Here is a 23,861-nt window from a genome sequence, read left to right as displayed (position 1 = left end):
TCCTCTCCTCTCCTCTCCTCTCCTCTCCCTGTCCTCTCCTCTCCCTTTTCCTGTCCCCGTCCCCGTCCCTCTCAATCTCTCCAATCCCATCATTGACACTATCAGTTCTTTACCTATATGCTATCAATGCCAGAAATACAATAACACTCCGGTTGCTGCATTAACATCCGATGACTGGATGACTGCATTAACATGACTCTCCATACCTGAATAACAAATGCCATCTCCTAGTTTCAGTCTGAGAATTCTGGAAGGACTTAGCAGGGTGGCTTTGGCTCAGGATGCTGCTTGGTGTTGCTGTCAAACTCAGGGATGCAGACACCTGAAAGTCTGACAGAAGCTGGAGGGTGTAGTGCCAAGGTCGCTGCATGGTTGTGGTTTGACTATGCCAGATCCACTTCTCGGCTCACCTGCACTGTTGCTTCAGCTCTAACTACTCACCACATGGATCTTTCCAGAGGCGGCCTGAGGTCCCTCGGATTGTTAGCTTGTTTTTCCTCTCCTCAGTGCTGCCTATGATATGAAACTTGCTATCTTACAAAGAGTGCACCATGGGGTACTGATTTTCAATAAAAAGTGACAGTCTTCTGAGCCCCAGAACATGAGGATGAATTTATTTAGAAAAAAAAAAATAAAAATAAAAACAAAAGGATCTTTGTAGATAGATGTAATTGAGGATCTCAATAACTAGAGAGAGGAGATAGCTTAGGGTGAACCCTAAATCTAATGACAAGGGACCTTAAGGAAATGACACAGAGACAGGGAAAATAACATATGAGGAGAGAAACAGAAACTGGAAATTATGTGCCTTAACCTAGGAATGACCTGGACTCACAGAGAATTGGAAAAAGCCAGCATGGATTTCCTCATAAGGCCTGTAGAAGGCATCCACCCACATTGTTGTCTTTCCTATCTCTGCTCTCCAGGACAGAACGTTTGTGCTGTTTATAGACATGGAGTGCTGTAACTGGTCATGGCAGCCTTAGGTGAACAGCAGGTAGTGGTGCACAGACAGAGATCACACATGGAGGCCAGCATCGCTTTAAACGTAAGTTCAGCAATCCCCCCACATATCCTGTTCTCCTAAAGGACAGCAAAAAGGCCCAACTGCTCTCAGAGTGGAGTGGGGATAATGTTTACACCGCTAAAGAAAAACAAAAATGTCGATGGGTTTGCAGGCATGTCTGATGTCTGTCAAAATGACTCTGAAGGATGTCTTTCCTCTGAAGGGAAGCTACTGTACATGTCTCAGTTAAGGATAATGAAGTATTCTCAGTACGTCATAGAGGTGGTTTCCATGTTTTCTCAGATACCAGATAATGCTGTAAGACTCTGAGGGACTAATGTGAAAAACCTCACCAGGGAAGCTCATGGTTTTATCAATGATGTGGAACTTATCAAGACTACTATCATCAATGAAGTAGCAGTTTACTGTGAGAAGTGATTGAGTAGATGGCTACAGTCTTTTATAAAGTGCTTATAACAGTGTGAGCATGATCACAGAGCACATTTCTAATAAAAAGGTCACTACACCGTGATGTGAGAAATTCCAGCTCTGTGCTTGTGTTTGCTAGTTATTATAAAATCCTGGGAAAGACTAAGCCATCATCCTGGGCTCCAATTTCCCTAGCTGTGAAAATATGAGGTGATCAATAAGTGATCATTTAAATGATCATTACAACTCCTTTCTGACCCTGATTTGTCACAGCAATCCTTTCATTACCAGTAAAAGCTAGGCTGGAATGATTGTATGTGTGTATCTAGATGTGTACATGCCTAGACATCAGAACAAAGACAAGATAAACCAACTGTAAGGATAAAGGACACATGGAGAATTTGCTGGCTATCCTCCTTCTCATTTTGTGTAAGCTGACTTTAATTCAGAGGTAAAGTGTTTTCTTTTGTCTGCAATGGTTTTTCATTGAGCAAGCGGCAAAGCTCTCAGCGCAAATATCACACCCACAGGGATGCCGTCCCTGACCACACAGGAAAGCTGACTCTTCACCTTTCCACTCGGGTAGCTTGTTCCATCCTCCTTCCAGTTTCCACTGCCCTCTAAAAGTCCTCAGTTTTGTACAAATATGTTCATTGCCTATCTCTCTTAGTTTGAACATCAGATCTAAGTGGCCAGGATTTCTTCGAAATAGTTCTCTACTCTCTAGAAGGGCCCCCCAAGGTCAGAACAAGCACCCAATAAAGATGGGTTGAACAAGCAAATGAAGTATGCAAATTATTTTACAACTACCAATAAAGTCATATCTCTCTCTAATGTCTTATATTATGAAGACACAGTTCTATGTCTATTCCTAACAGACTCTGGCAAGATAGATACCACGACCCAGAGATAATCATGGACAAGGAAACACATGTTCAGAGGTTAAAGGACTTCACAATGTAATTGGAATATCAAGTTCAGGACTTTCCTGATCGACCTTGAAGTTCACTGTTACACCATGGAATCAAGTGTTTATTCCACAGTGTATAGTTGGCTCTGTCAGTGTTTCTAAACCAATTCATAAAGTGGACCAACATTTAGTTTTTAAAATTAGTAATTAATTGCTAAGATAATTAATACACTACAAATTGTTCCATGTTGCTGCTTTTTAATCAAATCATGTATGTTAGTGACAACCAGAAGAATATCTTAATGTATGGGGAAAATCATTTCACTCGGTGCTTGCTACTTATTTCCGAAAGTGTATTCTGCTGTCAGCACATTAATGACCATGGCCCCGAGATTAACCTCTCCTGTTTGCTTGTGCCTGACCTCAGACTATCCTAAATTACTCAAAGCCATTCTGATGGCTTTAATTTATGAGAACACCTTAACATATTCATCTTTTAAACCTTGAAAATGATTATCCCTGCACAACCGTGGCTCTCTTTTTAATCTTAGCTGATAACTCTGATTAAACACATCCACAGGCTGATTACCCCCACTGTGGTTAATGCCAGTGTCACTGCTAACTACTTATTTCACAGCAGGAATTGCCTTCAAGAGCACATTTACATTATTACTTGGAATTGATTTACACTGTTATTTCCTATTGATCATATGGGAAAAGAAAAAATATAGACAGGGTCCTCTGAAGGCCAGCTAAGGCAGCAAATGATGAAAGTTCAGGCTTTGTTCTACACCTATCTGGGAAAACAGTACCAAATATACTGGTTGCTTTCAAAATGTAGACATTTTCAAAAATACTAATATTAGAATAGATTGGTCATCAAATTGCCTGGTAAGAGAACCTACATTAGTCCAGCGTGTCTAAAAAGGGAGAACATGTGTGAAAGATACATGTGAGGCCAAACATATTTAAGTATTTGTCTTTTTGTACTTTCTTTTACTGATAACACCTTTCATCAAGAGGCATGCTGGAGACCCACAGAATGGTTTAGCAGTTAAGAGTTCTTGCTGATCAGGCCTGGTGACACAAGTTCAAGCCCTGCTTTCTTCAGTGTGAAAGGAGATAGCTGACCTTTGAAAGCTGATTCTCTGACTTCTACATCTATAGCAAAGCCACAGCATGCACACACCCATGTTTTCATGTTCTCTTTATTCTGTTCCCCCTTTTAATAATAGTAAAACTTATTAAAGTTTCATGAAAAGTAGCATTATTGGGTGATGTGATGTCATGCTGAGGACAACAACAGATCTAGCTTTACAGATTTCTGAACTGCAGAGCTCCATCTTGAGAGTGCTTGTGTTGGTTTCTAACAGTGACCCTAGTGATGAGGAGAGAAAGCACACAGGCTATTGCTAATTCTCCCAGCAAATATGCATGAAGAGCCTATTCTTGTGCCAGACTCTATGCATCCCAGGGATCAAGGAGACTGCTATGATTATGCCCTCCTTAAATTGTAACTGTCAGGGAAGACAGGCAATGAAGAGCTAAGCAAATATAGGCAGTATTACTGACTGTGGAAATACTACAGAAGAAAAGAAGGACATGCCAGAATTCTCTTCCAAGGAAGCCCTATTCTATTAAGCAAAGAGATGTCTGTGTTACACAGCCGGGAGGGTGACAGTAAGATGGCTACTTGTTATTTTACTCCCTTGTAGGGCAGTGGCCCTCAAACTTGAGCATTCATTGGAGTTAACACTTTGCTGAGCCACCACAGCGCTTCTATCTCGTTATTTTCTGGAGTAAGGCATGATGATTTTCTTTGAAACTGCATTTCAAGACCTTCTAATCTAAATATTTCTCAATTCTGCATCCATTGTGCGGCTCACGAAGAGGGTAAAGTACATCCACCACTCACTATGTAAAGAAATAACCATGGATATGGAGGCTAAAGTCCTAAGGAGATGAATCAGGCATGGTGTTTATGAAGAACAGTCACATCCTCATCTTCAGGAAAGACGCTGATGATTTTATGTTCTTCAAGAGCTGTTCTTTCTCCTTAAGTAACAGGCCATTTAATTATGGCATTGCCTTGTGAGAGCCCTCAGGTCTCCATCAAAGGCTGCAGAGTCACACTCCCAGCATGTCCACTTTGCTGCTTTCACAATCAAGCCCCTGCTGGGAGCTCAGGATGGCCGAAATCAGGGCACTTTCCACAGTGGACTAACGCAGAGCCACCTTTGGAGTTACTTACTCCCAATTATGAATTTCCTCAGGCCCCCTTTCAGTACATTAGCTAGCCACATTGGGAGAGGCAAGGGATGGAGACTTATGGCCTTAACTCTGGTGTTTTAAATTAACTCTCCCTACAGAGACTTGACTTATTCACTTCTTAGTTCTAGTTCAATTCAGAGGATATTTTTTTATCATCAGGAATTTTTTTATTTTCCAAGATGGTCGGGATACATGAAATACTTGAAGAGGCTCAGATCATCCTCCTAAATACACATTTACTTGAGGCACAATACACCAGGACAGTTCCAGGAAATAGATAGCAAGTCGGTATTTTTCTGCTTTGTCAACTCTGATCGACTTCATATACTTAAAATTCAATAAATATATTTTTTGACAAATTATGCCTTTTTAAAACATAAAGATTGCTATAGACGAGGTCTTAATAAACCACCAAAGAATAGGTAGCACATGATTCAGACATGCCATTTATACAACCCCTACAGGAATTAGTCAGCTCAGTCACACCAAAACACAGCCATAAACAGTATGAGAACCAATCAGCCTAGCTGGCATCTAATAAAACGTATTTACAGAAGCAGGTAGAGGACTGTAGTACACTGCCAGTGACACCTCACTTAGCTCCTGGCCTCTACTCTGGATTTTACTTCTTATTGGGAACAACATATGTGATCTCTCTATACCTGAATTTTTATTTATGTTGGAAATAAAGTATCCTTACTTGTCTTATTGCTTCTTCATAAAACTTCAAAGGACTGACAACCTTGTCTTTCAGCATACTACTATTTCTTGATGAGGACACCAGAGAAGTACTAATCACTATCAACGGTGCCTTTTAAGCTACGATTATCAGATTATTCCTGCAGCTAGGAATAGAATCAGGATACTAACTGATACCGCTCATTCAAACACATTATGTAACTAACATTAATTCCATTTTTAAGGAATGTTAATGTAACTTTTAGGTCTAAGCTTTCATCAATTCAGGGTCATTTTTCCAGTATTAATAACTACTTCATTTGACGTATATTTCTCCAGTATCTGTAATATATAAGGAAGATGCACCATTGATCTGGGAAGACTTCTCAGATTGTCACATAATCAAGACCTGAGTTTGATGCCATGTAGCCATACCATGTAGCTAGTTGTGACGGTACCCAGAGGTGCAACACTGGAGGACCGAATACAGAAGAATCCCTTGAGCCTGCTGCTGGTCACCCAGCCTGGCCTTCTCAGTGAGCTCTCAACCAACAAGAATTGCTATCTAAGAAATAAGATAGATGATTCCTACAGAACAAAACATGAGGCTCTCCTCTAGGTCCATATATACACAATTATGAAATATATATGTCAAGCCAAAGAAGCATCATGCAAAATGTTAACATGTAATACACTGAATGGAAAAAAGTCACTTGTAGTTGAAGTAATAAGAGTATCATTCCTAACAGAGATGATATACAAGTTGAGTCTGAAAGATAAGTGGAAAAGATCAAAGAGTGAGCTTTCTAGACAGTCACAAACTTACAGAGATGCACAGAATCAAGTTAGGAGCAAGTCATACCATTCAAGACATTTTAAGTGGTTCAAGATATAGCAGGACATTCTGGGAAGCCAACGAAAATTAAGTTAACAGATGTTTAACTTTAATTTTAAAAAAAAAGCTGTCAAAGGATTGGAATTTGTTTTCACTAATTCTTTCAAGAAATACCTTTCAAGCCTCTTTATATGTTGGACATTTTTAGAACCTGTATAGATATAACAAAACAAATGAAATAGATCCCAAGCCCAAAATCTACATTCTCATTCTGCTATGGGGAGACACTACCAAAAACTATAAGTAATAATATACTTTATTAGAAGTTAACATGCTACAGTACAATATGCTACAAATGAAGCAGAGGAGCCAAGATCATTACATCGGCTAAGATGACACCTGAGGTTGCTGTTAACTGGGATGTGAAGAACATAAGAGAAGAAGTCATGAAGATGTCTAGCTATCTCCAGACAAGACAATAGTAGTGTCTAGGTCTGAGATTCGGCAACAGAGCCTATGAGAAAACACAACAGACAAGAAATATCCCAAACATTCACAGCCTTTCTATGACTGAAATAAGAGGACACGGACCCCAATAGCACCATGCAAAATGGATCACAAGATGGAAGGTTTGAGAAACAGGAGTCACGGCTAATACACTATATTCTCCAGAAGTAAAGTCCTGAACAAAGTCATTGATTTGACACTTAATTTTTACATATTAAGCAATCATAAAATTGGGACACAGTGCCACATATTGCCAATATAACAGTGGTAGGGGTGGGTGGACTTTTCTTGGGCAACTGAGACAGAATGTTATACAGTTTGGAAGAAGATGTAGGAGAGTGGATGGAATCCCACATGAGCATCTAATGACTCTCCATTCCTCCTATATGAAGTATAGTCAACAGGACCAATCCTGAGAGCCTGTTGTGGATTTATCATGACTTCTCTAGTTAAAATGGTAATGGCTGTTAGGCTTGGAGGACAGGGCTCTACAACAGAGGAATGTAAGCACCCTTCATGTGAAAAAGCATTTATACAGACAGACACACTGAAATTTTATTACAAATCTAAAAACAAGTTTAATCTCACAGAAGGGACCATTCCTTCAAGATTGAAATTAAATAAACAGCCCCTTGTACACTTCCTAAGAAATAGTTTTCAGTGCAATTCCAGATAGTATTCTTGCCACCCATGACTTCTTTTGAGAAAAGTGATTGGTTAGTTCTGTGCCAAAAGAAACCATTCAAACATTCAGGCAGCAAAGGAAAGAGAAAACATCCAGGGGCTTTTCATTCCACCCATCAGGATAAGTCACAGAACACAGACTACAAGAATAATTAATTCAAATACAACCATTTGTGGATAAATTAATTTAGGAAGCATAGGAAAGCAGAGAGCAGTCCAAAATGACCAATATTGCCTGTAACCCAGACAAAATCATTTTCAAAGCAAATTGCTGGTGCGTGAAGATATCATCACTTGTGGCTGGCTGGCTGGCTTTAGTACCCCTATAATGATGAACCCACTGTCTCAGAGGGCAGATAGGAGCTAGTCTCTGCTGTCAAACTGTCACCGAATTATTAAATATGGAAGGGAAAATGACCCAAACAGTATGTAATGAGCTCCCTTTTCATTCTCTCACTACAAAAGCACATCTGTGGATTGTTAATGACTCTGAAATGGAGGGACCAAATTGATGAGAAAGAAAACTATCTCCCAGGGATAGGGAAAAGGGAAATGAACACACACAATGTTTATAAACCATAATTTAAAATACAAGGCCTTGGGAAAGTCCTGGGAAACAGTATAAAGTGGAATACAAGTGTGAGCAGTTGTTACTCAGTTTCACATTCCCTTTACCATCTTACCATCAATCATAAATCTTTTAAAGTACACAGAATTATGGAGACACTTTCATTGACAGCGCATGTCTGATTTTTATGTGGCATTGCTGCCATGCTGGACTGCTATTTTCTATTCCACTGGATGATTCTTTGTTAGATATGCTGTCTTAGTTGAGGAGAATGCTGCTGTGATGAAGCACCATGACCAAAAGGAACTTGGGAAGAGAAAGGTTTATTTTGCTTACAGTTCAATATCACAATTCATAATCAAAGAGAATCAGGACAGGAACCTGGAAGCAGGAGATGACCCAGAGACCACGGAGGAGTGCTGCTTACTGGCTTGCTCCCTGTAACTTACTCATCCCGCCTTTTAAATAACATTTACAACCACCAGTCTATAGCTGATGCCACAGAGATGGGCAGAGTATTCCAACATGAAGCACTAACTAAGAAAATGCATGACGGTCTTGTCTGTAGCCTGATGTTATAAACACAATTTCTCTGTTGAGGTTCCCTCTTCTCAGATGACTCTAGTTTGTGTTAAGTTGACATAAAACCTAGCTGGCACTCATATCCTTGAGGTGCAATATGAGGACTGCAGTAGGGATCTCAGCTCACTGGAGTTCCATGCTGAGTCCTGCAGGCGGATTCTCCATGTATAGAGCCTTGGGCTACTAGATCCACTTGCTTCAGGATACTTTGGAAGCCACATCCATATGTCAGCTCAAACACAGGGTTCAAATATGGCAACTTCTACCACATCCACAGACATACTGATCCCTGTACCTTGATGCTTGATACTATTCTCAATAACTCTGAAATAAATTGAATGGCAGTCAGTGGAAATGTAGTCTCTTGGATACAAGCATGTCAAATAGCAACTAAGTTAAAAAAAAAAAAAAGGTTCCCATATTTATCAAATAATACTATAGACCATTATTTTTACTTGATCATGTGTAGAAATTCCAAGTTTATCTGTGTTCATAAAGCTCAGAATGGAAGAATTTTGATGTCTGTTTTCATACAGAGAAAACTGAATTTAAGACTACCTTACTTATTACTTGGTCTTAAAGTGGTTGATCTGCTCATTCTCAGGATAACAGGTCAGTTACCTCAGACAGGTAGCATCAGGTTAGACAGATTAAGGAGCAGCCTTTGTCAACATGGGCTATGTAATCCCAGAAGAAAATTACCTTTAATAATTAAGATCATGAGTACTATGGGTCAAAGTGAGAACTCTCAACACCAGTGTACATGTGGGAACACACACACACACACNCACACACACACACACACCTTTTAAACTTTTCTTTAAAATAAAGTGCTCTATGTTACCATTTACAGATAGCCTTGGATAGCTCATTTCTACACACCCTGTCCATACAGAATTCAATAGTATCCCACAAATTATGCTGTACCTTCTGAGCTCACGCTTTCTTCACTAATAAAAGACAAGCAAAAGTAGCTTTGCCTTCACATAAAATGTGTTCATAGATCAAGCAGTATCCTAAGAAGCAAGTACAGAGATTAAATTGGAGTCGAAATTTCCAGGCCAGTGAACACCTTAATAGTGTAGCACAACCCCTCCCTCCATCCTTGGGCCCTGGAAATTATATAATTTTAAAAGGAGCACCTTTAATCACTTCTCTCATTGTTTATTCTATACTTCCCTACCCCAGCCAACTAAACACTCAAGCAACAAGGTCAGTCAATTGCAATGTATTTTTTTCTATTAAAATATAATAGAAAATTTGACCATTCCACATTCAAAGAGCAAATACATTCTCAGACTGACAACTGCATTCCACTTGCTTCTCCTGAGAGTTGAGTGTGACAGATGCCTGGGCTGTAATTGCCAATCAGCCTCTACATGGCAGCTGAAAACACAATACATCACTTTGATCTCCTTTGCTCTAAACACATCCACAATCAGGAAAGGCGAACAAGGAATGAGAAATTGGCATTATTTCCAGAAGCTGTCATTGGTGGTGCTTAAATACTGGAACATATATTTTCCTCATATTTTTCTTTCTTGGTTTCAGAGACACTGTTAAAAAAAAACTGAACAACAACCAAAATTTTCTATACTTAATCATACAAATAAACATGCACCTACACACTAAATTTGATTGTAAGTATATTTAATTAAATTCTACTTCAGCGGTCTCCTTTTCTAGATATTCTTTTGAAGAAAAAAAATAAATAAAAGGCGAGGTTGGCACTCTCAGCTATTCTGAAACGAAGTTCAGGCATGTTGTACTCACACTTTGCAGGGAGGTCGTAGCCACATGTGATTTTGGCATGTCCAGTCTCACAGCCGTTCAGGTTCCGACACTCAGCTAGCAAACAGGGGCCAGCAGCTCTGTGAATACAGCCATCCACTAGGGGAGAGAGATAACAAAGTTAGCCTATGTTTGACCTTTAGGAAATAAATGTATAAACATGAGAAAAAAGAACTCCTTCATGTAAGGAGACTCATACTGAAGCTCTCTCTCTCTCTCTCTCTCTCTCTCTCTCTCTCTCTCTNTGTGTGTGTGTGTGTGTGTGTGTGTGTGTGTGTGTGTGTGTGTGTGTGTGTGTGTTTGACAAATGTAGAAAAGCAATGTAAGTGGTATGCTGGTTTCCTGTTAACATTCCCATGGGGTGGAGGAGCCCCTGACAGGTGAAATAATTTCAAGCGTGTAGGCACTCTCTGCCAACATCCGATCTCAATGAAAACAGTGTTAGGAAGAAATGCTGTCTATTCTGAGCTGCTAAGTGTGTTTTCCAACACACCCCTGGTATCAAGTGAGTTTATGAGGGCATGCGTGCACTTCTCAAAGGGAAGATTGGAAAAGCAAGGCTCCCCAAAACAAAATGAACCTCCACACAACTTTTTGTTTCTCACAGGAACCAAGACAGACACGATCAGGTTCTTGCAAGATACGACCTGGGTGGCCCAGGAGCAGATGTGTTATTCTAAGCACCTGGAAGACCATGTACCTGGCTTGCTTGCCACAAAGCAAAGCCTGAAGCAGTGGCGGTAGCTGTTCTCACTTAGCTAAAGAGGCAGCTTTCTGCCCTCAGGCAGCCTGAGCTGGAGCTTCTCCTTTGGGCCCCTTGGCATACAGGCATCCTGGCAAGAAGCACCAAGCTGATTTCATTAAAAAACCAGCACCTTCTGAGATTGGATTGGAAGTTAAGGCTGAAGTAGAGAACTAAAGACTTGTGTACATTTGAATTAGGAGCTTGAAAATCTGTCTGCTTAGTGAGTTTTGAGTAAGTACTGCTCTATGGGCTAAAAGAGAAAGTTCAAGTTTGTGAACCAAGACTAGGTAAGAGTAATCTAAAATTAGTTAATTAATCAAATCTTAACTAATTAAAAATGGGAGAGCAAGCAGAGTTTCCTCTAGAGATGTGGACACCACCCCTACCCCACAGTCCATTCCATCATACAACTGACAATGACTCTTCCTTTTTCAATACAAAGCTAATATTGGACAGACTTTAGTATTGAGGGTACAACCTGCCTAATATCTAACTTGGCTTCTATTGCCACAAACTGTCACTAAGGCTAAGCAAATGTCCACAGGCATAGGTTTCTCCAGGCTTGCCCGCGTTGCCACTTACACACCTACGGTGTCTGATACCAAACACAGCCCTCAAAGAACACATATTGAAATGAATGTATTCCAGATTACTCTCAACTGTCACCCTTCAAGGGCCCAAGGTGACATCCACACTGTGCTCTCTACCAGCCACAAGCTGCGTTAAGCTGCACTTTATAAGAAATTGGTATTAGAAGGTGCAGCTTCACATACTTGTGCAGGAATTTAAGGACTTCTCATAAGACATTTACACGAATATGCCTGGTTTAGAATACAGTGACACTGACGCAAACTTTCTTGATTTGGTTTCTAATTCTGTGATAAAAAACCATGACCAAAAGTAAATTGAGGAGAAAAGCATTGATTTCATCTTACACTCTCAGGTAACAGTCCAACACTGAGGGCTAAGCAGAGGCCATGGAGGGACCCTGTTTACTGGTTTGCTTGGTGTGCTTTCTTATACAAACCACTATTACCTCTTGGGGATGGTTCTGCCCACAGTGGACCGGGCCCTATGTTAATCAAGAAAATTCCCAACAGACTTGCCTATAATTTGATTTTATGGAAACAGTTTCTAAGGTGAGGATCTCTTCTCTCAGATGACTCTAGCATGTGTCAAGTTGCCAAAAACAGATCAGCTAACGTACAGTGTAGTCACAATTTTATATGTGGTTATATATGTTATATATGCACATTTGTACATGTACATATGTATGTTCTCAAAAGATGAGATTAGTGGATAAGGACCAGACAGAGAAGACTATCATGAAAAAAATTATATTCTAAACTCCCTGTGCTTTTTATTTTTTACAAGTTCTTCTATGAAATAACATTAAAGGAAGACTTTTTTTTTTTTTTTTTTTGCCAAAGAGATAGTTACTTGGTTTGAAATGGATAACTAAAATAGGATTTGTGAGTGCTTAATCATATGCTGTCAAATGTCTGAGTTATTTAGATTGCAGCCTAATGCAGTTTGTAGACATCTAATTCTTAAAAATCTCCATGGTTATATACACATTCCTGATTGAGTTAGGGTAATGCCAGTGTAGCTGAAGAGCTATTTAATAATAATGACTACAGCTTAAATGCATCGAATGCATCTGTGTCCCAGACATTACACCAAGGACAACCTTCTAAAGTGGATACTAATTGTATCATCTCCGTTTTATGAGTGTCTAGCCTAGGTTATAACCACAAAGAACCTTGCAATGTGCCTCAAAGCCCCAGACTTTTCTGATGTAGGAACCATATTCTGAGCCGTCTATAACTCAGGTCTTGAAAACTGGCAATCTAACCTGAGTTCCTGCATGTGGACCACTGTATTATTACAGTTGGTTTTAGCTTCATTAATTCTATTTATGACTTCTTCTTATGCATGTAAAGTCAAATATACGTATATAAAATGTGCAGCTTTGGTGTATTTTAACGTCTGTGCACAGATGTTATTGGGACACCAATAAGGATGAGGAGATATTTCTATCACCCCGATCCTGCCTTGTGTCTTTCCCATTGGAATTCTCCCCTTACCCTCCTAATGAGTAGGGACACTTGCTTTTATTTCAGTGGTCATGGCTACATTTTAGGCATTGTGTTATTTTAAACTTCAGTTTGAGGTTCTTGCATCTTTTATTCAGCAGAATTTAAAATCAGATGTATTATAGTTTTATTCCACTTTATTCTTGACAAATATTCTACCATTAAAGACATCATAATTTCTTCATTCACCCATGAATGGACAAGAATTATTCACAGGGGCTTTTTGTGATTGTAGACAAGCATACATTGTATATAAACCTTGTTGATGCTGTTAAATTTTAACTTCCTTGAAAAAAAAATTCTATAAATAAAGTTTCTGGGTAGGTTAAACATATTTTATAAAGAAAATATGCTTTCCCTAATCAATTACATTAATTTCTGCCCCTCAACAGTATATGGGAGCTGCAGTTACACATACTTTTGGTGCTGTTCATCTTCTTAATCTTAGCAGTGAGATGTCTGTAAGCAATACTCAACTTATGTCTTACTGATGACTAGTAAGGTTAAGTATATTGCCAACTGCTCAGAGATCATTCATCTCTATCTTTTGAGCAGTGCCTATTTATGTCCTTTATTGATTTGTGTTGTCTTTTCGTACTGAGATGTGTTAAATCTGCTAAACTCCACCTAATCATTGGCTTTGCTCTAGATTTTCTTTTAAGGTCTATTTTACTTTTTTCTTGTTATTTTCATGTCACTTCTGAAAATTTAAAACCTATCACCCTTTATATCTAAATATCTTATATCTAAACTCCCTAACAGGGTTTACACAATGATTTTTATAGTTTTTATGGTATTTAAATACTGATTTTATAGCAATTTTACATGTCAATTAATGTCTCCTAGGGAATTTTTCCTTACTACTGGAAGTTCTATTTCTAAATTGTGCTGTTTCTGAACTCTTCAGCACGGCTGACTTTATATTCCCAAGTACACATCATTAAACACTCATTTCCTTCATCTGAGGCCTTACCAATCTCTTCCACACCAGCATTCCCTGAGCTAAATTCTATCCCCCCAGGTTGCCTAATATCTTTCCTGAATTCTTTCTCAGTTTTCTAGTTCTTCTTCAACTGTGTTCTCCTTTACAAGCGTATTGACACCTTGAGAGCTTGTTTGGAGGTCCTGGTAGGGCCCTGGAGATACCTGTATAGCTCTATTGAAGATCAGTCCTCCAGTTGTTCAAAAGTCCTTTCTTTGACCAACTGAGCCTGCAGCTCTGGGAGCTCCAACAACATGCATAGGACCTACACAAATTCAAAGCTGACAAAATCCCAGGGCTGAGAAGGGAAGTAGACACAAAGTCCATCCCTAACCAAGAAGCTATTTGCAACTGATAGCTGTTGGGACATAGGAAAATCAACATTCTCCAATGAAGTGTCACTGGGTTTGTCAACCATAGTCCAGGGGAGGCCCCATGCCCAGGAGGAGCTAGCTTGACAATACAAAATGGACATCATGTTTTATTGAGAATGTTTTGTTTTATGTTAGTATGTTTTTAATGTTGGCTTGTTTTTATTTTCATTGATTTTGGTTAACTGCTTTAAGAAAGAGAGGTGGAAAAAGAGGGAACATGAAGCTGGGTGGGTAAGGGTATGGGGAGGATCTGGGAGGAGCTTGAGGAGGGGAAAATAAGATCCAAATATAGCATATGAAAAAAGTTTAAGAGATACATTTATTTAAAAATATTTACATTTGCCAAACAAAATGTATATTTTAGTAAGACTATGTTCTTATGAGATTCAGGTTAACGAAGTATAATCACATCTCTAATTTGCTTTGCATCTAGCCCATAAACACTGTAGAATGAGGCACAGAGGTTGCTTCTTCTCTTCATCTTCATCTCACTGGAAGAACAGGATGATTTTTATTCCCTTGTATACCACTGACTGTGGCATATTACTCACCAACACTCTTAGGTGCCTAGTATAGTGGGGTTTAACTGTATTCAAAATTTAAAGACAAATATTATGACTAATTATTATTACTTTACTAATTCTGAGGGAGTTGTCAGGGCACTTAAATCCAACCAGAAACTAAGAACCAAAGTGGAATATGCAGCCAACCACACTGTTGTGGTTTTACACATGCTGAAAATTCAGCCCCTTGGCTCTGGTTTCATAAAGCAAGGTAGAGAGCCCTCTGTTCAGGCTTTACTAAGTATAAAGCTGAAAATGCAGCAGGCTTTGTCTATACTTGTCCCTGGGAAAGAGCTGATGATCTACATTGAGACTGACAGTGAATCAAAGCCCAACTATAGCACATGCACACATGCACATATGCACGAGTGAGCATGTGCACGTGCACACACACACACACACACAAATGGTTCACCAATATGGCTGCCTAACCACAAGCTGAACAAGAACAACAATAAACATGTTAAGGTAGAAAGGGAAAGCTCAGGAGATCTCAATCCTACGCAAAGAACTACAGGCAACACAGGAATGCCGAGAGTAAGAGAAATTGTCTTCGTGGGGGACAAACACACCAACTGGTTATCCAATACCAAATGGTCAGCCCTGAAAACATACATGTTTGTGTGTGTGTGTGTGTGTGTGTGTGTGTACACATACATATTTGTTTATATATATATATATATATATATTTATATATATATATATATATATATATAATGTATATGTATGCATGTATAGTGTATGTATTATGTATATTCAACAATTGCTGAAAACGGAAGCCAAGATTTAGGAAAGAGCAAGAAAAGGTATATGGGAATGTTTGGGAGGGAAGAAAGGGAAGGGGTAAATGTAATTATAATCTTAAAAAGATACAAAAAAATAACATTTTTAAAAGAAGAAATATATTTTTAAAAGGAGAAAGAAAAAGGTCTAAAAGATGAAGGAAAAAAAGAACAAGATTTTCAAGACAGCAAAAGGTCTATCATTATATAAGAGAAACAGGAAAAGGCCACTAAATTCTAAATGTAAATACAGTAACTAGGTACTGAATGTCTCAGGAGTGCTGTTGGTCGACTGTGTCCCCCAGCAAGAAGTATTCAGATTTCCTCCTAGGCGCACAGCTGGACAACACTCTAAGTCCCTTATAGTTTTGGAGGCTCATGAGACTGGATCCTATTTAAGGAGTAAAAATGAAGTAAATACTTCAGTGCCCAGGCCCTAAAGTCTGCTCACACAATCCTGCCACACAGAGTAGGCATTTCTACAGAGTGTCAGGCACCTAGGCTCAAGCCGAGGTCTTCCATCTCCAGGACAGTACTGTACCTTCGTGGAAAGCACCTGGGTCCGTAAGTGACGGTGTCCACCCCTTTAGCACTCTGCTGAACACCCCAAATGGGAAACATCATCAGTAAACCTTCAATATCTGATGCAACGAGGATAATGGGATGATCCAGAAGAGAGTTTGTCTAACAGTTACACTTGCATTGGCAAAATGCACCTCTCCTTCAGTTTGATCATTGGTAGTTTACAAGCTTTCATAGAACAAAATTCAGATTTCGTTTTTGACCGGAATAAATGGCATTCTCCTAGCTTACATTGTCTTTAGTCGGTCTAGAATCTGAAACTCAGTGAATGCCCAAAGCCCACAATGAAGGCTGTGCACTCTCTAGAAACTTCTTGTGATTTAGTTGGGAAGGTGCTGAAGACAGCTCTGAGGTCATGCAAAGGAAAGCTCTTCACCAGGGACATGGCAGCCTAGCGCATTCCTAAAGATCAGGCTTGCTGCTAAACTGGCCTAGTTGTCACTCACCATCCTGATGCTGCTACCTAAATTTTTGAAGGTCTTGACTCTAAGATGTCATTCACCCAATTATCTGACAAGGCTAAGTTCAGGGGACATCATCTGATTAAGCAGGGCATTTTAGTTTTCCCGAAGCTATATCCTATAGAATAACAGTCTAAGGGCAGTATAGAATTGAGTTTCAGCTGTGCTTAAGGTAACTGTTTTTCACTTGTTACTATTACACTGGGGATCCAGAATTGGATAAACAAGTAAACAAGTCAATTTTAAATAAAAGCAAAACATGTAAAACAAAACCAAACAACAAACAATAATAGTCAACAAGACCCTATCAAACACTAAGGACCTTGGACTAGTAAATGTAAGCATGAGCCCTTGTTCCTCCTGAAAAACCGAACTAAGAAAGAGTTCTACATATTTTTTCCATAAACACTAAAAGCACCATTTAGTAAAGACCTGTTATTTTCAAAATTGGTCCTGTGAATTCTCTTCTTTATCTATCCTACACAATTTTCTAAACGGCTCTTAGCAAGGGGGGGGCAGGGTTGAAGTTCTAAGGTTTGCACATACTCACTTAATCTTCTTTTGTAAATAAAAGACAGTAACTTAATCTAAAAGCAGTCACACAAATCATATTATCCTGAAAATATAAGAGGCTCCTTTTATAGAATATATCTCTTAGAAACCCAAGAGGGTACACCAGTGTTCTTCTAAAATCAAATCAACATGAAATTATTAAACACCTACCTTGTGCAGCACAAAACATTCTGCAAGAAACCATGAGGGAATCCCATTCTGTAACAGTCACAGTAAAAAACATTCTTCACATGCTCGCTGTGTCCTTGCTGGTGTGTGGTGTGCTAGGAGACCTACATGAGACATTTACTTGTTTTGCTCCAGGTTTTAATCAGTAAGAGGGGGCCCCTTGTGAACTACCACAGGCAGTCCTCCTGTGAGTGAACTGACAAGAACTTGAAATAGTGCTTAGCATGTAGCAATTATGTACTAAGGGTTAGGTACACCTACCTATCATGTATGCATTTATTCACTGTAAAATGTTTCTAAAGGCAGACCCTGTGCAGTAGCATTGCTATTGGGACTTTCTGATTGCAGTGAAATTGAGAGAGCTAATATCTGTACAATATTTATCTGATCTGATAGCCCTATAAACATCCAAAGAATCTTACATTGATGGCCTATTTGAAAAAAAGAAATAGTTGCAGTAACAGTTCCTCTTTGTGTATTCGTGTCCATTTCATTGTAAATTACTCTTCGACTCTGTAGCTTAATAAATAAGAACATGGAAGTTAGGTAATTAATGTCAAGTCACGTAGGAACTGGAATCAGGTTTTTCATTTGTTTGTTTTTATAAATCTCCAGAGAGTAGCAAGGCATGGGGCCAGTGCTCAGTACTGTGAGTATGAGTAGTCATTGGTTGATGAAACGTTGAGTCCTGATGCTTTCAAACCAAGAAATTCTCTTTTCATTTAATGAGTCATTCTACCATGTCCTTCCACAAGTCCCAGTCAAGAATCTCAAGCCTCTCCCTTCATATCACACGATGTGGTCTAGGATTAGAAATCCACTAGAGCTAGGGGTGGTGGTTCGCAGCTTTAATCATAACACTTGGGAGGAAGAGACAGGCAGATCTTTGTGAGTTTGAGGCTAGCCTATTTTACAAAGTAAATTCCAAGATGGCCAGAACTACACAGGGAAACCTGTCTTTAAAAACGAAAAACTAACTAAATGATAAAAATAAACAAAAAGAAAGAAATGCACTCAACATCAAGTAGGATTCAGGATTCACTTCATTCAAGGTTACTGAAAAATCAAGAAGTGTCTAGGGCATTAAAAAGTCCTTGATCTTTCGTCTCTGAAGTCAAGAGAAAGACATCCATATAGGGTATAGAAATATAGTCAAACAGTTATTACTATTTATAATTTTCTATAAAACATATTTACCATGTTGATTATAGCAATGTTTTTTATAAAACCATGAACATATAATGGATGCTGAAAAAATTGTATAGAAATGGACAGTCAAGAAATTTGGAGTTAACAGAGTAAAAGGACTCTTGCCTCCAACTACTACCCCTGTTTCATAAGACCATCTGCATCTGTACAACAGGTCTACTCCTGGGTCCTAATTGGATGTTTAAGGAAGTGAAAAGATCTAGCATGTGTGGCACTTAGCTTCTGGATACCTGGATAAGCATCCAGAGCATCTTAATTGATAGATCTTAGAAACAAAAACCGCAGCATTTCCTTCTTTCTGCTCCTGCTCTCTGCAATGTAAGTTACACTGAAAATCCCCTCATCAAGAAGTAGAGTCTCTTTCTCCACCCCGTGAATCTAGGCTGACCTTGTAATTTGCTTTGGGCATCTAGAGAAGAAGGCAGAATTCCAGACCCAAGCCTCAAGAGACCTTTCACGCCGGCTCAGCTCCCATGTGAGCAATCCCAGGCCAGCCTGCTGAAGGATAAAAGACCATGTGGAAGAGAGATAAGCTGACCCATCTGGGGCTGTCCTAGTCAGTCAGCAGTCAGCTCCTCTGGCAACAGGCCAAACCCATGAACCAGCCAAGTTAAGAAGAAAAGAAGAATTTAACTCTATCATGAATTCAGAGAATTATGAGTTGAGTAAATAGTTGTGTTAAGCCATTACCTTTGCGGTTACTTGTTGTACGTACATGCTTTATTAATATGCTCCCCTCCCCCACTGTCATCAAAAAATGGCATAAAGCAATAATCTCCTTTCACGTGAGAAAACCAAAGGCAGAAGTTCAAATAGCATCCCTGAAATCTTGGGGTTGGGGGAAGAAAAACAATACAGCTGAAGTAATCGGGTGAAAAGTTGATTCTGTAGAGGTCACCCGGAGCCTGCATGAAAGATTTATGTGCTAGGTACTGAATAACATCAGTTTTCCCTTTAGGGAGGAGAAGAAATAGCTGTGAGAAAATACAATACGGTGACAAGGAGATCTACATCTTGAAGCTTCACAGATGTGAGGAATTTGGATTAGGTCTTTGAGACTGCTTTGCGCTGGCTCAAAAATTAACTTCTACCAGTGTCCTGCAAATGTACAGGTCAATCTGAAGATGAGAACTGGGTCCAAGGGGAGGATAAGAAAATTGAATAGACATTTGCATGTTTTTTGGGAACCTGAAACCATTTTTAGTTATGAGTCACATATCTAACTCCTTCATCTCGGGTCCCATCACGTTGGGACTGAGGTTTAAGAGACAAGGATTTGCCTCTTTCTCCTCGGATCTGAGAGCCAATCAGCATGCAGATAACCAAGAAAATGGGACGAATGCTTCTCTTATTAAACCAACATTCTAAACTGAGGGTGGCATGTTCTCTGAAAGATTTACAATATCCTAAATTTTCTTGGAAATACAGAAAGCAATGAACCCAATTTCATTGTTAGATTTGAGGGTGAGACATAAAGCTGATTAAAATTCTACACAGACCATGATCAGGATATAATTATCAGATATAACTTCATGGAAAACACACTATTTTAAGACCTAACTTGTACACATACTTTCACATATCCATGAACCCCCCTGAAACAAAACAAACAAAAACTTCAAGCAATAAAATGGCAATTATGACACAGATTGTTAAGTGTAGTCAGTACTAATAATTTTCATTTCTCTACTAACAGTGGCCTACATTAATTGGAGTGGAAAGATATTTAACTTTAAAATCTGTATTTAACAGCGTTACTTTAAAGAAATAAAATGTGTGGCTCATGTGAGTGGAAGTGATACCTTTGGGTGGGTTTCAAGGCATATTTATCTCTCTATTATATATAAATAGATATCATATGTCTCTAATATATTATAAATATATACTTATCTAATAAATAATACTTTCTCATATTTATGCATTTATTATATGATTTCATTTGCTATTCCTATATGTCCCTGCAAAGGTTGAAACATGGTGCTAATCCTAAGGCTCTCCCCAGTGAACATGAGCCTGTAGGCTGTACCATAATGCTACAGGAGAGCTTAGGGTACCTAATCACTGATGTCTGTGGAGGAGGCACCCCAACACTGAACTGCTTCTCAGTGTAAGGGAGAAAGTGTTTTTCTTCTAAAATATTAGGTTAGGTTTTATGTAATTCATGATCTTAACTGAGGTAAGACATCTGTAATTCAGAGCCTGGTGTCATTTCCAAATTGTAGGCAAACATTTGAGATTGATTAAAATGATTTGAGGCACATCCTTTGAAGTCTTGGATGAGAGGTTTCTCGGTACTCGCTATAGAAGTATTAAGTACTGGAAAATTCAGAACCGATAAAGTAGTGTGAGATGAATACTAGATTGAGGAAAGCCCCAGCAGGTTGTTGAGGGGGAGTGGAGGTGAGATAGTATGTATTGACTGAAGCACTAAGCAGAAAGTGCAGCTGGAACAATATCAAGTCTGTTGCAGTCTGAGAGCCATGTGGCCTTACATGAGTTACTTTTCACCAGCTCTCATCAGGGAGGAATATCTCCATCAACAATAAGGGTAGATTTACTCGAGGTAGATGCTATTGGACCCAGGGAAGTGAACAAGGATCGTGATTCCCTGGTAGTGCAGAAACAGTCTGACTGAGGAGTAAATTGGCCATCAGAAGATGAAGTGTTTCAGGGCTTTAATAGCTGGTGACAGCAGTACTATCAGATGATAAGAAACTGAAGGCAGTATTTGGGAAGGGTCCCTTGGATGTTTCGAAGCACATCTTCATTATGATCTTAATCCAGCAACTTATTTGAGAAGGAAAAAAAATCACAAATCATTTCTTTTCATAAGCATCTTAGGTTTTTGATCCAAGAAGAGAATGTTCTTGAAGAATTATGGAAAGGCAGGTCTGAACAGTACATTCCTTTTAAGAACAATTCCTCAACATAACCCACAGCCTGGTGTTAATAGAGTCTAAACAGTAATGGAAATTTTGACCTTACATAAAGAAGAAATGCTCCCTGCATTCTCAGAGCAGTCATTGCAGGCTTACTTGACTGTGGCTTTGCCGGGGTTACAGGCACAGGCTGTGTTGTAGTGGAAATCTTCTTAATTGAGAATAGGTCAAGATGAAGGCAGGGGGACATAGACCTTTCTCTTTCAAAGAAGAAAGAAATGAGCCAACTTAATGCATTCTCTTATACCAGAACCTTTCCAGTGGCTGGGGACACAAGTTCAGCCTAAGGATGATTTAGGGCAGGCTTAACAGGTACCTCCAAGACAACCTCATTTGTTTTATCAGAGAATGAGATCTATGTAGAAAGGTAATCTTTCCTCAAGGAGTTTGGCTTTTAAACGCCAATCGTGTTGCTGACTCCCTTCTCCTCATTTTCTTGATACAAGGAAGTAAACATGTCACACTATGGCTCATACTCCCATAGGCTCTAGGAAATACCAGGGCTAGAGTGAGATGATAAAAGATTTAAATATCTTCAGTAGAGAAAAGAAATCTTTCTGAACCTTCATCTCAATGTCTAAATGAGAACACTGGGAACCTTCCTATGAATGTATGTTTGCATGAAGGTAGAAGACAGGCACGCACACACACACACACACACACACACACACACCCACACACACACAGGAAAAATCCACTTTTGCAAACCTTTAGCCAGAGTCTTTTTCTCCTAGCTTGAAGGACTAATGCCTGGGGGGTTGAGTGTCAATAATTATGGGGAGAGATGTCAAGGGGCCTTCTCTGCAAAGCCTACGAGCAACAGCGTCGTTCATTGCCCAATCCTAGTGCTGATTTTCTCTTTACCTATTATTTATTTTCAAAATGTATTTGAGGGAATCATCTCATATGAAGAATAAATTTAGGGGCAGGAAACGTTTTGATCATCCTGCCAAGTAATACAATTATTCTTTCACATTGACATTTTGTTCTGATTAAAAAGAAAAGTTGGCCTTCACTTATTAAAGACTAATTTGGAGCCAAAAGACTACTTATTTTCTATAATTCATAATTTGATTTTGTTTTTTTATAGAAAAATGTGTCTAATGCAACTTAGATTATATAATACTGATGACATTTCATCATTTCCTTTTAGTAAAAGTTCCAGTGTCTTAGTTTCTTTTCCCATTGCTGTGATGAAGCGCTCTGAAAAAAAAAGCAACTTAAAGAAAAGAATGTTTGCTCTAGCATGAAAGTCAAGGGCACAGCCCACCGTGGAAGGTAGTTCAGGAGGAAGAAGCTCATCAGCATCCCTCATCAGGAAACAGAAATCCCTGATTACAGGGCATCCCTCATCAGGAAAGAGAATAATGAAAGCATGCTACAAACCAGCTCCCCTTCATTTGAGACAGTCTGGGATATCCTTGTTAGGGAATGGTGCTGCCCACAATGAACCAAGTCAAGATAATCTCTCAAAGCATGCTCATGAACCCATCTCCCAGGTGGTTGGACAGCATGTCACACTGGTAACATTAACCATTCCAGTATATATGCTTGTATGTTTTTTGGATCTAAAATTCTAAATATTTAAGGAATTATATCAGAAGAAAAACTTTATAAAGAAAAGGTAAGCACCATATTCCAAATTAAGTTTTAACATTTAAAGAATGTAGACATATCTAAACTGGCATGAGAACACCAAATTGTGCCACATGTAATGTCTGTATGTAACTATGCGCCCATGTGCTTATGTGCGATATGAATTTAAAAATGCTCACTTAAATTATTTCTAAATTACAAGGCTTAAATGTTTCTTTTTAAGAAAAAATAAAAGGAATTTCAAGGAGAGAATTAGCTTCCTTCAGAGTGATTCTCACATTTAGGTTGTAGAATGTTTAATCCCAGGTGATGTCACTCCTGGCCACATATACATGTAAGCAATATATGCATATATGCCTATATTTGTAATAATAATTAAAGAAGAGACCATACATTTGCAAAGGAGAATATAGGAGGTTATGGAAGGAAGGAGAATGAAATTATTTAAATAAAGTGTTCGTGTACAAGGTTCTCAAAAATTTAAATGTAAAAAAGAAAGGAGAGAGGGAGAGAGGGAGGGAGGGAGGGAG

The 23,861-nt window shown here is 39.0% G+C and overlaps 1 protein-coding gene across 4 annotated transcripts in view; it reads right to left on the bottom strand.

Moving 5' to 3' along the window:
* The window catches only part of Macrod2 (mono-ADP ribosylhydrolase 2), a 1,928,923-nt gene that overhangs the window by 1,313,595 nt on the left and 591,467 nt on the right, over positions 1-23,861 (bottom strand). For all 4 annotated transcript variants that reach the window (XM_021192060.2, XM_029536733.1, XM_029536732.1 and 1 more), the window contains exon 5: positions 10,244-10,360. In XM_021192060.2, coding sequence (XP_021047719.1) covers positions 10,244-10,360 — 117 coding nt within the window. The remainder of the gene's footprint in view (positions 1-10,243; positions 10,361-23,861) is intronic.

Source organism: Mus pahari, chromosome 3, assembly GCF_900095145.1.
Source record: "Mus pahari chromosome 3, PAHARI_EIJ_v1.1, whole genome shotgun sequence".
In the NCBI taxonomy this organism is placed as follows: domain Eukaryota; kingdom Metazoa; phylum Chordata; class Mammalia; order Rodentia; family Muridae; genus Mus; species Mus pahari.
The sequence above is the reverse complement of the archived record's forward strand: the minus strand, read 5'-3'. Positions and strand labels throughout refer to the sequence as shown.